Source organism: Chelonia mydas, chromosome 23 (genome assembly GCF_015237465.2).
Source record: "Chelonia mydas isolate rCheMyd1 chromosome 23, rCheMyd1.pri.v2, whole genome shotgun sequence".
Classification (NCBI taxonomy): domain Eukaryota; kingdom Metazoa; phylum Chordata; order Testudines; family Cheloniidae; genus Chelonia; species Chelonia mydas.
The window spans coordinates 12029312-12046360 of NC_051263.2; the positions used below are offsets into that span (position 1 = coordinate 12029312).

The 17049-nt window shown below is 40.5% G+C and overlaps 1 protein-coding gene across 1 annotated transcript; it reads left to right on the plus strand.

Moving 5' to 3' along the window:
• Positions 1-1530: 1530 nt before the first annotated feature.
• On the plus strand, positions 1531-14278 carry LOC119564934. The gene is made up of 9 exons (XM_043534776.1): positions 1531-1579; positions 2170-2460; positions 3459-3503; positions 4706-4807; positions 6711-6735; positions 8865-8917; positions 9616-9647; positions 11793-11904; positions 12818-14278. The coding sequence occupies exons 2-9, from the start codon at positions 2190-2192 to the stop codon at positions 12832-12834; spliced, it is 657 nt and encodes a 218-aa protein (XP_043390711.1). The 5' UTR covers positions 1531-1579; positions 2170-2189; the 3' UTR covers positions 12835-14278.
• Positions 14279-17049: the final 2771 nt, after the last annotated feature.

Consider the following 17049-nt stretch of genomic DNA (forward strand, 5'->3'; position numbering starts at 1 on the left):
GGCCCTTTTACAGGTTGCCATAGCCTGGATTCTGCTTTACACTAATGCCCCTTTACACTGCTCTGGAGTGCAAGGAGCCTGTGAAGCAGGAGTAGGTGCATCTCTCTGGGGCCCCTGGGGCCTGCTAGAGGGCCGCAGTGTAAACGAGAGGCTGACCCTGCACAATGGACTGGGACGCTCTGCGATGCAGAGTTTAAAAAGTCACCAGTTAGAAACAGGGTGAGGTGAGGCTTGAACAGGCTGGATGCAGCTGCTCACATGGGCCTGGCTCAGTCTATTTGTTCCATTGACCCTCAAGCCAAATGCAAAGGCTCCAGCTTGGGCAGAATAGAGCATCTGCCTCCTCTGTGGGATGGGCTGTCCTGAGCACATCACCTCCACTCCAGTGCCCCAACCCGGCTCCCAGCCTGCATTCAGTGCCTGCCACAGGCTTGTCTTCAAAACCACTAGTGGAGCAGGTCCCAGCTATATCCTCAGCTGCTTCTCCATCCACCACCCTCCAGGGGAGCCATGCTTCCTGGGACAACTAGCCCAGGGCAGAGTGTGGTCGAGCTGGAGACGTGGCATTTTCTGGCGATGGGACTCTGTGGGATGAGATCAGAGAACTATGCAGTCTGTTCACCTTTGGGCCCCTCCTCTTTGGTAAACGTTCCCACCATAACCAAAATGAAGGAGAAAATATCTTATACTCCCAGCAGGGCTCCCTAGAGCAAGGTAAGGGAAAAGAGCATAGGCTACAAAACAGTTCTTCCCTTCCTGAAAAGGGTGTTTTTGATGTACGTGAAGCAATCAAGTACCATGGTGATTAGTGCCATGGTGACAAGAGCTGGGGGTTGTTTGGCTTTTTGCAGGGTGGATGTGGTGGAAAAATTCCACATAAAATGAAACAATATAGAGAGAGAATGTTTGTCAAAAGTTTCCATGTAAAATGTCACCTATTTCATTGAAAAACAAAACACCAACACCAAAAAGATTTATCCGAAAAAGTTTGGATTTTCAGATTTTTGGGTTTTTCATGAAAGTCAAAATTTTCTGTCGAAAGAACACATTTTCTGCAGAAATTTGCATTGAGCTAAAATCCCAATTTTCCATTGAACAGTTTTGGTGGAAATTTTTCAACCAGCCCTAAGTACCAACATAGATGTTGTATCCATCTTATCTTTCTCTTTGTCTAGTTAAAGTCTTTTTAGTTTAACTGATGATATGATTAACTTACTGGACATTATAATGAGAAATTTTCTGTTGAAAAGGATGAGGAGAAACGTATTTCTCTTTGTAAAAAACAAGACTAAACATTTAATTTAAAAGATCAACATGTATAAAATGTGACTAATTCTAGATGTAGTGTAATAGCTACACTTTCTAAAGAACAGACAGTGGGTGTGAAATATCTTAATGCAACTTAGTTTTACTCATAAATTTCATTTCATTTGCACTTCAGGGAAGTTCTACCTTGAAAATAAAAGAAAATGTTTCTTCTTTTGTTTCGTTTCCTTTCCCTAAAATACATTTGCTTTTCTTTCCCAAGCTCTGAGCTTTGCCTCACAGCAATGGCAGGATTCCAGCTGCACTTCTTCTGGTGAGTGCTTGCTCAAAGCAGCTGCAGAAGTAAAACCAACTAATGAAACTCAGTTAACCTCAGTGAGGTTTCTCCAGTGTGAGTAAAATTTGACCAAGTGCCAGATAAGCTCCAGATCCCGTTGTGAACTCTGTGAAGTTCATGGGGTCCCATTAATGTCAATGGACTCCACACAGGTGCAGAAGGCTGCCCCTGCACAGCTCATTGCAAGATTGGGACATAAAACTAAAGTAGAATATTGCATTTCCCAAAGAACCTAAGGGCCCGATCGGCAAAGGTATTTAGTAACACTGGACATATGATTGGAAAGATCCTCCGGAGTCATGGCCTCCAATCCCCTGCTATCAAAGGAAACCCCATTAAAGAGACCGGGGGGGGGGGGGGGGGTTGGCCCCCAATTTCCAATCCGTTTGAAGTACCTAAGTCCTTTAGGCTACTTTTAAAATCTCAGTCTAAAGATTTTCTCTTTGACAATTGGTCCAGTAATTCTAGCAGAGTGTGATCCTGCACTCACACATGTCAATGGACCCTTGATTATGTGAAAATGAACTATTTAAGGACGATGAGTCACTGAGTTTTTATTTTTCCAGGCACGCTTCCTGCCGCTGAAATGTTCTTGGGGACAATCTCTGCTAATGAGGGGGACACTGTCAGTGGCAGATGTTTAATCCCTGCAGAAGCCCCTGTCTCCATTGTTTTCTTTTGTAAGGATGGGATGGAAATTTCAAGGCTGCAAGCCAGGAGAGGAAAATTCTCTTATGATTTAGCTTACAGCGTGGCTGGCAGCTCAGGCAATATTTCCTGTGGATACATGTCCAGAAATGACAATATCCAGGTGTTAAAATCTCTGCTAAGCGTCGCTCGGTATCTGAAGGTCACAGGTAAGACAGTGCTAATTACTTAAAGGATAAAACATTGCACTTGTTTGTTATCAGAAATTAAAATTTACTGTGAACTATTTTTTTACAGATAGTTTTGAATACTTTTCAGTTCTTTCAAAATTCCCTGTGAAACTTTTCCAGTTTTTTGATGAAAAAACAGAAATCAAAGATTTTGTTGGTAATGTTTTTTTGGTTTCAGTTATCTTTTTTTTTTACCAAATAATGACAGTTTCTACCAAAACTCAAACATGATGAAATTTTCATTGGAAAACAAGGAAATAATTCACTTTCAAAATGTTCACTTTGGTCACAAAGGCATTTTTTGTGAAGAAAAAACATTTTCAGGGGAAAACATTAGAGCAGCTCTAACATGTTGTAAATATGGATGTTTAGGGACATACTTTGGTCACGTGGGGACAGGTGAGCACCCAGTGTGCTCCCAATAAGCTTCATTCTTTTGGTAAACAGGCCACTTATTATTGTGCCTAAAAGGGAGCTGTGCTGTTTTGAAAATCTAGCCCATTCCGGCAACCCGGACTCTCCTAAGCTGAGGGGGCAGTTCCCCTGTTGCCCTGAGCACTATAGGAAATCCAGCATAAAGTCAATATGGCCTGAGGCTACAAAACATTTCTTCAGTTCCTCTGCCTCATCTGGAAACACCCCTATTAAGATAAGGAAAGGGTTAAGGGGCTGGCTTAGCATTTCCAAGGAGGGTCACTCATAGGAACATGGGGCACAGGACTAGAAGGGGCCTACTTCCACAGCAAATCTAGCTCCTGCTATTGCAGGTAACCCCATCTTATCATCGTCTTCATAAATTTACCAAGCTCTGTCTTTGAACTAGTGACCGTGTTTGCCCCCCACTCTTCTCATTGGGGGGCTCCCTCCTCTGATGGTTAGAAACCTTCTTCACATTTCCAGTCTGAATTTGTTCCTGGCCACTTTATCCCCATTTGTTCTCATGCCAACTATTTTCTGCTTTTGCACTATCTGCGCAGGTGCCAGTTCCAGGAGCAGCACGACTGAGAATCTGCTTTATCAAGGTAACTGATTTGTATTTACTCTGACACAGTCGGTAATTTCTATTGTGGGCTAAGAGGCTGGAGCCCATTCTGGGACTTAATCTACACTACAAAGGTCTGCCGGCACAACCATCTCAGCTAGGAAAGTGAAAAATTCACAAACCTCAGTCAACCTAGTGATGCAGGCAAAACCCTGGTGTAGACGCAACTACGCCAACAAAAGTGTGCTTCTGTCAGCCTGTCATTCGGGGAAGTGGTGTAGCTGTAGCAGCCGAAGAATGACTTCTGTCAGCATTCAGTGCAGTTGTAGCCATGTTGGTCCCAGGATATTATAAAGACAAGGTGTGCGAGGTAATATCTTTTATTGGACCAACTTCTGTTGAGTAGAGAGACCTGAAGAAGAGCTCTTTGTGTCTCGAAAGCATGTCTCTCACCAACAGAAGCTGGTCCAATAAAACATATTACCTCACCCAGCTTGTCCTTCTATCAGCTCATTCTGTGTCTCCACTGGGCATGCTGCTGGCATAGCTACACTGGCCACGGCTCTGTAATGCAGAGAAGCCCTGAGTATCATGTTCCTTTCTCTTTACTCGCCTCTCGTTTTCTTGAATATTAAAAGGCTGGTTTTCCCTGCATGCCACTTACTAAGCACCATTTAGACAGTTTGGTGCACGGTGGGTAGTCACCCTAAGCCAGAGCAGATGTTGTTTCTACTGCTGCTCTCCCTCATGGTTGATTCCTAGGGACTCTAAAAGAGCTGTACCAGAACATCATCCCTGTGAAGTAGGGAAATATTGTCCCCATTTTACAGGATCTGAGGGATCTGAGGCCCAGCGTACATTACATGACTTGCTCAAGGTCACAGAGAAACCTTTTCCCCAACCACTGGTTACCACAAAACCAACCTTCCCCACCTCTTATAAATTACAGAAGGCCAGAAAGGACCATTTTGATCATCTCATCTGACCTCCTGTGTAACACAGGCCATAGGACCTCCCTGAAGTCATTCCTGTTTCAACTAGAGCAAATCTTTTAGGGAAGTGTTCAATCCTGACCTAAAAACTGCCACTGATGGACAATCCACCACAATCCTTGGCAAATTGTTCCAGTGGTTAATTACTCTGACTTTTAAAAATGTGCACCTCTTGATCAAGTTTTTCCTGCCCTTCCTCTCCCTTGTTGTCTAATGCAATGTGAGTATCCATGTTCTTTTTATTTTCTAGGACTGGAAAATGATACAATATTGGCAATTACAATTCCTGTTTTGGTGGGTGTGATTTTGGCTCTTGTTCTGCCCCTGGTGTATTACCTTAAGAAGAAGAAAGGTATGTAAACATGGAAACCTCACATTATTCACAAATGAACAGGTATATGAGGCAAACAAAAGACATAAAAAAGAGATTCCCACCTCACATGGTGTTCTCAGACATGGGAAACCTGAAGAGAATAACATTTAAATAATTGCCATATAGAAAATATGAACCTGAAATGTGAACCCTTTCAGACGTTGAGGGTTGTCATAAATATAAAGGGAAGGGTAAACACCTTTAAAATCCCTCCTGGCCAGAGGAAAAACCCTTTCACCTGTAAAGGGTTAAGAAGCTAGAATAACCTCGCTGGCACCTGGCCAAAATGACCAATGAGGAGACAAGATATTTTCAAAAGCTGGAGGGAGGGAGAAACAAAGGGTCTGTCTGTGTGATGCTTTTGCCGGGGACAGAACAGGAATGCAGTCTTAGAATTTAGTAAGTAATCTAACTAGATATGCGTTAGATTATGATTTCTTTAAATGGCTGAGAAAATAAGCTGTGCTGAATAGAATGGATATTCCTGTCTTTGTGGCTTTTTGTAACTTAAGGTTTTGCCTAGAGGGATTCTCTATGTTTTAAATCTAATTACCCTGTAAGGTATTTACCATCCTGATTTTACAGAGGTGATTCTTTTTACTGTTTCTTCTATTAAAATTCCTCTTGTAAGAAACTGAATGCTTTTTTCATTTTTCTTAAGATCCAAGGGTTTGGGTCTGTGGTCACCTATGCAAATTGGTGAGGATTTTTTTCAAACCTTCCCCAGGAAGGGGGGTGCAAGGTTTTGGTGAGGATTTTGGGGGGGGAAGACGTTTCCAAACAACGCTTTCTCAAAAATAAACCCGGTTAGATGTTTGGTGGTGGCAGTGGAAGTCCAAGGGCAAAAGGTAAAATAGTTTGTACCTTGGGGAAGTTTTAACCTAAGCTGGTAAAAGTAAGCTTAGGAGGTTTTCATGCAGGTCCCCACATCTGTACCCTAGAGTTCAGAGTGGGGAAGGAACCCTGACAAGGGTAAAGAGAGCAAAACGGGGGTTAAACCCCAGCTCTGAACTTAGAATCATACGTCTGGAAAGGACCTCAAAAGATCATCTAGTCCATCCATGCAGGACCACGTAAACCTAGATGATCCCTGGCAGATGTTTATCTAACCTCTTCTTACAATCCTCCGATGGAGGGGCTTCCACTACTTACCTAGGTAACCTATTCTAGTGCTTGACTATCCTTAGAGTTAGAAAGTTTTCCTAAAACCTAACCTTAGACCACCCTTTCTGCAGATTAAGACCATTACTTCATGTTTTACTTAACAGACATGGAGAACAATTTATCACCTCCTCTTCATAATTTGCACCTACAGTTTTGGCTTGAGATATATTTTCTGGATGTGATTTGGATTTAGCTTGACATGGAAGAAATCTTGTAAGAACAACTGATTTTGAGAGACTTGCACAATTGAGACCAAAATTGACCCGCAGCTTGTCAGATTTCACCACTGACCCTGAGCCTAGACACTAGCCCTGAACTGACTTTGAGTCTGAACTTGGGAGCTGGTCAATATTTTTCAAATTTCAAAAATTGGATGAAAATCCACATAAACTAGAAAAACATTCACAAAACTTTTCTCTTGATTTTTTCTATCAACTCTAAGGTCATATGAAAGTATATGAATTTCAAAAATTTATATTTCAAAAAATCAGGAAAAAATCTAAAAGACTTTGTGAATTCTTCTCCACTTTTTTCTGATAAGCTCTGATGATCTCTTCACCTAACCCTAACCTAAATCTTAACAGAACTCCAGAAACAAACCCCTGTCTCCTTATCCCTTAAGTAGTTTGTTTAACTTCTTCTCCCTCTCATTGATATTCTGGGGAGAGGCAAAGAATTTTTCTCTAAACCTTTCTAATTTGTTTTTTTTTTTTTTTAGTTGTAACTACAAGAAAAAAGGAAAGGTAAGAATGGGGTAATTCCATCATACCTCTCACGTTACAGACAGAAAGAGATTACTCCCACGTAATATATCAACTTGTGTCCAAGTCAGAGGGTTTGGTACTTACAGCAGCCCTCTAAATGGTGATGCTGTTGTGGGATATATATGGTACTTCAGCTGCCTACCTGGATTATGTTATGGCTCCCCACCATCACTATAGTATCTGAGGTAATGATAATGCTTGATAGCTAGTGACTTCATTCATGAAATCAGGATCCCTTTGTGTTGGTCACTGAACACACAGATAACAGAGAAGACTGTCCCTGCTCCAGACAGTTTAAAGTCTACATATTATTATTAATCATTAATTATATGGTTGTTCTTTTTTCAGAGTAGCAGCCGTGTTAGTCTGTATTCGAAAAAGAAAAGGAGTCTATTGCAACAGTGTCTAGAGGCCTCAAACAGGCTGGGCCCCATTGTGCTTGGTGCTGTACAAACACAGAGTATGACAGTCCCCAACTCTAAGAGTTGCAGTTTAAAAGGGGTGTGAACAAAGACAGAGATTAGCTCCATTAGTGATCTGCAAAAAGAACAGGAGTACTTGTGGCACCTTAGAGACTAACAAATTTATTTGAGCATAAGCTTTTGTGGGCTACAGCCCACTTCATCGGATGCATGCAGTGGAAAATACAGTAGGACGATTTTATATACACAGGTTTCAGAGTAACAGCCGTGTTAGTCTGTATTCGTAAAAAGAAAAGGAGTACTTGTGGCACCTTAGAGACTAACCAGTTTATTTGAGCATGAGCTTTCGTGAGCTACAGCTCACTTCATCGGATGCATAGCATATCGTGGAAACTGCAGAAGACATTATATACACACAGAGACCATGAAACAAAACTTCCTCCCACCCCACTCCCCCGCTGGCAACAGCTTATCTAAAGTGATCATCAAGTAGAGCCATTTCCAGCACAAATCCAGGTTTTCTCACCCTTTCCCCCCCCCCCCACACACACACATACAAACTCACTCTCCTGCTGGCAACAGCCCATCCCCCTTTGAAACCCCTCTTTATAATGCGCATGATAATCAAGGTGGGTAACCTCCAGCACTAATCCAGGTTTTCTCACCCCCCCCCCCACACACACACCCCCCTTCTCCAAAAAATAATCCAAGTTCTTGGATTATTGCTGTGCACATTGTAAGATGAGCTGTTGCCAGCAGGAGAATGAGTTTGTGTGTGTGGTTTTTGGAGAAGGGGGGGGTGTGTGGGGGGGGGGGGTGAGAAAACCTGGATTAGTGCTGGAGGTGACCCACCTTGATTATCATGCGCATTATAAAGAGGGGTTTCAAAGGGGGATGGGCTGTTGCCAGCAGGAGAGTGAGTTTGTATGTGTGTGGGGGGGGGGGGAAAGGGTGAGAAAACCTGGATTTGTGCTGGAAATGGCTCTACTTGATGATCACTTTAGATAAGCTGTTGCCAGCGGGGGAGTGGGGTGGGAGGAAGTTTTGTTTCATGGTCTCTGTGTGTATATAATGTCTTCTGCAGTTTCCACGATATGCTATGCATCCGATGAAGTGAGCTGTAGCTCACGAAAGCTCATGCTCAAATAAACTGGTTAGTCTCTAAGGTGCCACAAGTACTCCTTTTCTTTATATACACAGAGAACATGAAACAATGGGTGTTACCATGCACACTATAACGGGAGTGATCAGTTAACGTGAGCTATTACCAGCAGGAATAATACCTGATCACTCTGTTCCCATGAAACCCTTTCCAGTTCAACATAACTGAATTTTCCAACCAACTAATTGCTAAGGCTGTGTGTGGCTCTATAGCAGCCTCTGTGTCACTTTTCTTGCATATACTTCTTAAAGAGAGATGGCTCTTAATTTCAAAATTCACTCCATAGTTTGGGACTGTGGTACTTGTACTGCTTGGATGCAGGGTTTCATTCAGCATCCTGATGAGACAGGGACTACTTGTGCAGTTCAGATGTGGATGCAGATTTGGATTCTAACTCACCACAGCCTCTATGTTCAGTCTGCATGAATTTCAGGATTTTGAGCCAGGTCCATCTCTTATTTTAGACTTTAAATATGACTCATGTCTCCTGTTCACCTGTGCAACGTTTCTCTTGTTTTTATTAGGTTGCAAAGCCTCCGTGAGAGGAACGATAATCCCACTGAAGATCAGTACACGGGTATGAAAATCAGACACATTAATCACTTATTGCTCTGAGCTACAGATGCATTTGCTGTTTGGTTTTTTAAGGAATGGGGAGTTTGGTGAAGTTTATGTAGTACTTCAGGGGCCAGGATCTCTGACAAGTCAGTTAAGAGCACATATTGGAATAAGTATGGAAATTATTTCCACCAGCAGCAATTTTTAACTACCAATGGTTCTGTCTACCTCGGTACTTAATTTATCAGCATGGTACCTAATGCTTTCCTCACTGATTAGAAAACATAACATCCTATTTTGCTCTCTATTAGCAGCTGAGCGGAAGAACTAGGAATAATCCCAGGTCTCTTGATTTTAACTGTAGCGACCAGTTCTCTGGGCCACATTGCCATTTTAAAGCTATGTTGATTATAACTGATTTCAGAAGCAGCTCTCTATGAATGTGCATCTGGCACAAATCAGGTCTGGAGTACAAATCCATCCCAAATTACCGCTTCCAGATGTATAGCTCAACAGGTTGATTTCAGTAATCAGCTCTGAGTTTAAATATTTAAAAAAATATTTTTGGGAACTGTGTTGTGCCTATTACATTTGCTGAGACACCAGTTAAATGTATTGTAAGGGGACAAATTCACTTTTTAAAGCTCCTTACAGCAAAACCTTACCAGAAACCGTGTTATAACGAAAATTGTTATAGATGGTGACCTTTTTTTACAGATAACAATGGGGTTGCATATTCCCATGGCATGGTAAGTGATTATGCTGTGCTGTTATGCCATAATGATACACTGAAAGTCTGACATATTACACAGCAATGATTTCCTGTTTCCATATATTTCCCAGCTGTGATCAGAGCCCTTAGGCATTGTGCAGATATATAATTAGAGACAGTAAGTTTGTGAAACTGTTTTTTCGTTTGAGAAATTATACACAAAATTAAAAATATAAAGAATGGTCAAAATTGAAACAAAGTGTTTCAGATTTATTGAAAGAGAACGTTTTGTTTGCCCCAAAACAATGTTTCCCTAGAATTGTGTGTCACAAAAAATCTGCAAAATTTTTGTTTTTCACCTTGATTCTGGATGAAGTCTCAAAATTTTCCATAGGACAGAAAACCTGTTTTCCATTGGGATATCATGTATTCAGGGAAATTAAGCAGTTTAGAGTTATATCTCTTGCTATTTAGATATGTAAAAATGATCCTACTGTAATAACAAGAAAATAGCACCCTGCTATAATTCCTCAAGCTACCAAAACATGTATTAGTATATTACCAGGGTTTCCGTGACTAATACAAAAATTATTAACATTGATATCCATTTTGTGGCCAATGCTTCATAGATGGAAATGTTAATTTACTAATGAATACATCTACAGGGTGATCTTGGGTGATCTTAGTGATGGCATTTTCAAACATGTATGAAGACAACAGGTTAGGTGAGATTGAATTCCCTCCTCTCCAATAAATAGTACTTATCCACAGAGATTTTTTCACTTACCACAGCAGGACTATATATTCTTATTTCATTTTTCAAGCAAGAAATATACAATCTGTATAGAGAAGAATCTCCTTCTGTGCTGAATTCAGCTGGATTCACCAAAGGATTGGCTATTTATCTGGTTAACGAGGACACCTAGAATTACAGTACTCAGGGTTTACAAATCACCAAGACTTTTTGAAGAAATATAGCTGCCTGCTTCAGAGCATCAACCATCCTGGAACAATTGGGGTTAGAAGAGACTTTCCCTATGGGCAGATTATTTCCTAGCTGCCTCTTGCAGGATTTCATTTTTATTATTATTATTATAGCTGGTTGAAAATTTTGTGACAGGACAGTTTTCCATCAGAAAATGCTGATTCAACAAAATCAAAATATTTCATGGAAATGTTGAAATTTTTGAGAGAATGTTATCAAAACATTTCATTTCAATATAGTCAAAAATGTGTTTCAACTTTATGGTTTCAACTTTTATGTTAGAATAGAATAGAATAATAGTCTAGGCATTTAGACATTATATTATATTATATTATATTATATTATATTATATTATATTATATTATATATAAGAGTCAAAATGATAAAGTCACAATGAATCATTCCAGCCTTTCAGAAATGAAGCATTTTGATAAGGCCATTTCAATATTTCTGGAATGAAAAATTTCAGATATTTAGTGTCTTGGTCAATTTTCCCATTTTGACTTTTCATTCCAGTTTTGAACAAAAAGAAATTTCAGAATGTCTCAATTTCCCAAGAACCAAAAATTCAGTTTTCTGGACAGTTCAATGATGCAGTCATGCCTTGAAGCTCCGGGCATTGATCAGCATCCTATTAAACTACGCTCTGTACACACACACAACAAACAGATGGCCACTAAGTTGAGGAGCTTAGAACCTAAGGCCTCCATCCTGCAAATTCTTATGCACATGCTTAACTTGATGCTGTGTGTGCAGTCCTATTGAAGTCAATGGAGATGCTTGCAATGTGTAAAGTGAAACAGTACATTCATCTCTGAGGACTGTTGGTTGGTCTGTGTAATATCCATTTCCCCCTGAAGCATCTGCTGCCAGCGTCAGATTTGACTAGTTATAAAGTACACATGGATTTGTTGGGGTTGATTATCTATAGTTTGTACAGTATTCTGAGATCCTCAAGTGAAAGTCACAATGCAGTTTTGCCATTGACTTCAGTGGAACCAGTATTTCACCCAGTATGTTCATTATTTAGTTATGATCAATTAACAAAATTCCCAATTCCCATTTAATAATGGGTATGTTTGATCACTCTCTGAGAAGCTACTTTGGCTGTGCCTTTAAATCTCAGCTTTCTGACAGCATTTCAGTCAGAAAATAGCACCTTTGCACCCGGTTTAACATGCTCCCATTGATTTAAAGGGCAAAGAAGCCCCGGAGCCAATCTATCAAAATTTTGATCTAGAGGATGTGCCTCGTTCTACACGTCACTCCAAACAGAAGTATGAATCTGCCTTTCCGCTATATGTTAATGGTAAGTGATCCACTCCACTCACGGCCTCAGCCCGGACTCAGCAAGGGTCTTAAACACTCGTATACATTTCACCAGATATGTAATTATCTGATTACATTAATTGTAATGTAATGTAATTATCTGATTACAATTATCTGATTACAATTATCTGATTACAATTATCAGATATGTAACTATCTGCCATGTCGTCCATACTCTCACCCACCAGGCATTTTAAGTGGTTACAGTGTAATGGTTACAGGCTCCTGAGAGGAAGGCAACAATCCCACCAGCCTCTGCTAATTTGGCCTGATGGGAAGAAAAATTCCTTCCTGATCCCCAAACAGGCCATCGGTCAGACCCACAGCACTGGCACGACACAACTCTGAAACTACCATTACAGGGGTGGGGCTGGGGCTGCTGAAATTGAGTAAAAAGAGTCTTCACATGGCCCAGGCTAGGGCTTAAATTAACCAAAGGCGACAGCAAGGGACCAATCAACTTCCCTCTGTCCCCGGATGGCCAAGAGGTGGATAGAACCTCTGAAGCGAGTGCTCTCCTCCCCCTTTCTACTGGGGCTGTCCCAATCACCCCGGCCCCATCCAGTTTTCTACCCATTGAGGCAGGTGGGTGGCACCATCTCTCTCTGTCTCATTTTTGCATGCCTGGAACCAGTGTCCAGACAGCCATTGCAGGGGTCTGAGAGTCCATTTCGTCCCCTATTCCAGTGTCCAGTCCAAGTCACAATTTAGCCTGTAACATTTACATTCTGTCTCTGGAATACAGGCTGTACAGATCATATTTCTCTCAGCAACCTTCACTTAAATCAACGGTGTGTTTTGTTTGGGTTAGGGTGAAATTCCCTGGGGATCAATGGTGTGAGATCTGCAGGTGGCTAATACGTTTTCCATGTTTCCTTCTCATTTTCCTGTAGACTTGTACAGGCCATGAGAGGTGCAGGATATTGGAAGATAAGTGTCTCAGTTTAGTTTTTTCAAAGATTGATTTCAATTTGTCAGAGCCAGCAGAAGAGGAAAGAAGAGGACACTCAGGCAGTGAAGGAATGTTTCAGAAATTTGGAAATATGCAGAATTTTTGGTTTTCAAAGAGAGAAATAAAGAGCAACATGAGTTTAACCTACCTGATTTCTTAACTGGGGATGAGGATGTGTGTCAATTTCAGACTAGTTTCTCCTGTGCAAAAGGAGAATGTGAGTTTGATGTAAATAGATGGTGCTGTATTATAAATCTTAATTGTATTTCTCTTACATGTATGCTGAACTGTAATGTATGAGAGGGCTCGCTTTATTATTGGATCATATGAGTCAGAATTTTCTTTTTGTTATCTTTGTCTCTATACAACTATTAATTTCAATTTCCTTTCTTTCAATATATGCAAAATAAAATAAAATTTAAAAAAGAAAAACAAGTATTGTGCAGTAATGTGTACAGAACTGAGCAAATAATTGATTTTTTTCATCTCAGGAACCAGACTAAAATGTTATTTTGAACCAGAGCTGATTTTGTTTTGTTTTTTTCACCAAAGCAAAAAAAAAAAGTTGTTGTTGGGTTTGTTTGTTTGTTTGTTTTCCATTTTGGATAGAAAACATCCAGAACTATACGGAATGAAAAATCTGAAACTAAACTAATTGGGGTGAGGGTTATTTTTGTTTTTTTGTTTTTTGTTTTAATTCTGAGGTGTTTTTTTACTGGAGATTAAACTTTTTTTTTGGTTTTTTATTTAATTTAGTTTTCAAGTGATTTTCCACCCCTTAAAAAATAAATATACCTAAAGTTCAAATTAAAATGTCATTTTGAAGTGAAAAGACACAATGTTTCATTTTGAAATGGTTGAAACAAACTGCTTTGACTCTTAAAAAAAATCCATTTTTTCAGCCAAAAGTATTTGCCACATTCAATCCAAATTCATGAATAGTTTCAGTGCCCCCAATGCATTTTTTCAGCTTATGTACTATTCCCCCAAAAAACTTTCACCCAGTTCCGAACACATGAGCATATTCATAGTTCCTCTGCTATGTAAAAAACATATATCTCTATTGATTTCATTGGCGCTTCACCACTTTTGTCCTTTTGAGTATTTTCCCCTTCAGCAGTTTCTTCCATTTGAGCATTTGGCCCATAGAAGATAAAACACTTGGTTAATTCTTGGATTGCACTCCCTTCTGCTGTGACAAAACATGCACCCTGCTGCTGGGGGGTTATACTGCTCAACATTGGGAAGACACCCACTCTTTTCAGGTACCACAGAGGCAACGTCAGACCTGGAGGGGTCAAAAGAGGCGTTTCTGGAGTAAGCTGATAAATCAGGGCCTTATCTAAAGCTTACTAAAATCAATGGAAAGACTCAACTGCCTTCAATGGGTTCAGGGTCAGGTCCTCAAAGAGCAGCAAATTATCGCCCCTGGGCAGGACACAACAGAGACCTGAAAGGACCATTGTGATCATAGATTCATAGATTCCAAGGCCTGAAGGGGCCACTGTGTTCATCTAGTGTGGCCTCCTGTAGAACACAGGACAGAGAACTTCCCCAGAATAATTCTGAGAGCAGATCTTTCAGAAAAACATCCAAACTGGATTTAAAAATTATTAGTGATGGAGAATCAACCACAAACGTCGGTAAATTGTTTCAATGGTTAATTACTCTCACCGTTAAACATTTATACCTTATTTCCAGTCTGAATTAGTCGAGCTTTAACTCCCAGCCATTGGATCGTGTTAGACCATTCTCTTCTTGATTGAAGAGCCCATTAGTAAATATTTGTTCCCCATGCAGTTACTTATTGACTGTAATCAAGTCACCCCTTAACCTTCCCTTTGTTAAACTAAAGAGATTGAGCTCCTTGAGTCTCTCGCTATCAGGCATGTGTTCTAATTCTCAGGACTCTTCTGTAGCCTGACCCAAAGTTGGGTATATATAATTGTAACTTGAGGATTAACAGGTTCTTGTCCCAAGATCAGGCCCAGTAAGATTATTGTAAAATTATCATGTAATTTGGGAACCCCGATGTGCACAGGTGCAACACTCACACTATAGGAACTCTTTATATAGATACAAATATATAATTTATTAATAATTTAGCAAAGTTATACGCACACTTAAACTCAACAAGGCAAATAGAGATAATACAGAAAGTACATTTGGACGGCCATACTTACACCCTTATCTTCCCCGGTGGCCCCTCCCAAGGTCTCCATCTCTCCAACCTATCTGCTGCCCCTGAGATGTTACTTTTATAGTAGGTTATGCTGACGCTGCCACGTCCAATGCATATTCAATAGAGGTCCTTATTTGTATTTCCTCTCCTTAAGATGTCCGTTTTCTATAGATTAGTATTTGTATGATGTTACCCTATTAGCATACATGTCAATTTGCTGTCATAGCACCTTTGCGGTCAGAGATTCTGTCCGGAACCTTCCGGATGCTGATGTCAGTGATGTTCTGTGCTGGTGTCAGTTATGTTCTGTGGGTGGCTGATGTCAGTATTCTGGACAAAATTCCCCCTCTGGCATGCCACTTTCAGTTCCCTATAACTTATGAGTTACTTAAGTTTATCTATGCCAAAGGTTATAGGCCTCAAGACTCACACTATCTACTAAAGCCAAGTCTTACAGGATCAAAGCCTGTAGGTTCCTTGCATTACTACTAAATATAATAAAGCAGAATAACAAAGCAGTGAATATAATACAGGTAAGCTGGCCCACTGGGCTACACTTCTCTGACCCCTCTCCAATTTATCAACTTTCTTCTTAAATTGTGGACACCAGAACTGGGCACAGTATTCCAGCAGCAGTCGCACTGCCGCCAAATTTAGAGGTATAATAACCTCTCTATTTCTATTCAAGATTCCCCTTTTTATGCATCCAAGGTTCACATTAGCCCTATTGGCCATAGCATTGCACTGGGAGCTCATGTTCAGCTGATTATTGGTCCTGCTGGTGTTGGTGTTGGTCCTGCTTTGAGCAGGGGATTGGACTAGGTGACCTCCTGAGGTCTCTTCCAACCCTAATAGTCTATGATTCTATGAACGGGGAGAAATTGATGTCCAGCAGAGAAAAGCACATTTTTGAAGGCAAGAAAACATTTGAGGAACCATTAGAAAAGCATATATTTGGTGAAAGGGAGGGCAAGTTAATTTAGTGCTCTCAAAAAAAATCTGGCAGTAGAACTAGACAAAATATGGTGTTATTGGGAAACAGGACTTTTGCAACTTTCTTCCACACAGCTCTGCCAATCCAATAGCACCCTTACTATTCCAGTCTTGGATGTCTCCTAAAGAGAGAAGGCAGCCGCTGGGAGAAGGCAGCAGCGGCTGTTCTCAGTGATGGCAGATGACAGAACAAGGAGCAATGATCTCAAGTTTCAGTGGGAGAGGTCTAGGTTGGATATTAGGAAACACTATTTCACTAGGAGGGTAGTGAAGCACTGGAATTGGTTACCTAGGGAGGTGGTGGAATCTCCATCCTTAGAGGTTTTTAAGGCCTGCCTTGACAAAGCCCTGGCTGGGATGATTTAGTTGGTGTTGGTCCTGCCTTGAGCAGGGGTTGGACTAGATGACCTCCTGAGGTCCCTTCCAACCCTAATCTTCTATGATTCTATGATTATCCATCATGATCCTGAAATCTTTTTCAGTCACTGCTTCCCAGGAAAGAGCCCCCACATCCTATAAGTATGGCCAACATTCTTTGTTCCTAGATGTATACATTTACATTTAGATGATCCAGGTGCAATAGACCAGTGAGCCTTACTTGGAATGGAAATGATCATTAGAAATAGAATTATAGGCCATCTTCATGATCATGACATGGTAGGGACTAGCCAGCACGGCTTCTGCAATGGAAAAGCATGTCTTTCTAATCCACTAGATAGTGGATAAAGGAGAACCAATTAATATAATTTATTTGGCCTTTCAATAGCCTTTGACAAAGTCCCTTTTAGGTGGTTAGTAAAGAAACTAAGTAGGGCTATTGATTAATCACAGTTAACTCACGTGATTAACTCAAAAAATTTAATCACAATTTAAAAAATTAATCGCGATTAATCGCAGTTTTAATTGGACTGTAGAATACCAATTGAAATGTATTAAATATTTTGGATGATTTTCTACATTTTCATATACATTGTATGCTGTGTTGTAATTGAAATCAA

Excerpts from the sequence above, each read along its gene's own strand:
- LOC119564934 (XM_043534776.1), top strand. The coding sequence starts at position 2,190 with ATGTTCTTGGGGACAATCTCTGCTAATGAGGGGGACACTGTCAGTGGC. Across the intron at positions 8,918-9,615 it reads CACTGAAGATCAGTACACGG|ATAACAATGGGGTTGCATAT; the intron begins GTATGAAAATCA and ends CTTTTTTTACAG. Across the intron at positions 9,648-11,792 it reads TTGCATATTCCCATGGCATG|GGCAAAGAAGCCCCGGAGCC; the intron begins GTAAGTGATTAT and ends ATTGATTTAAAG.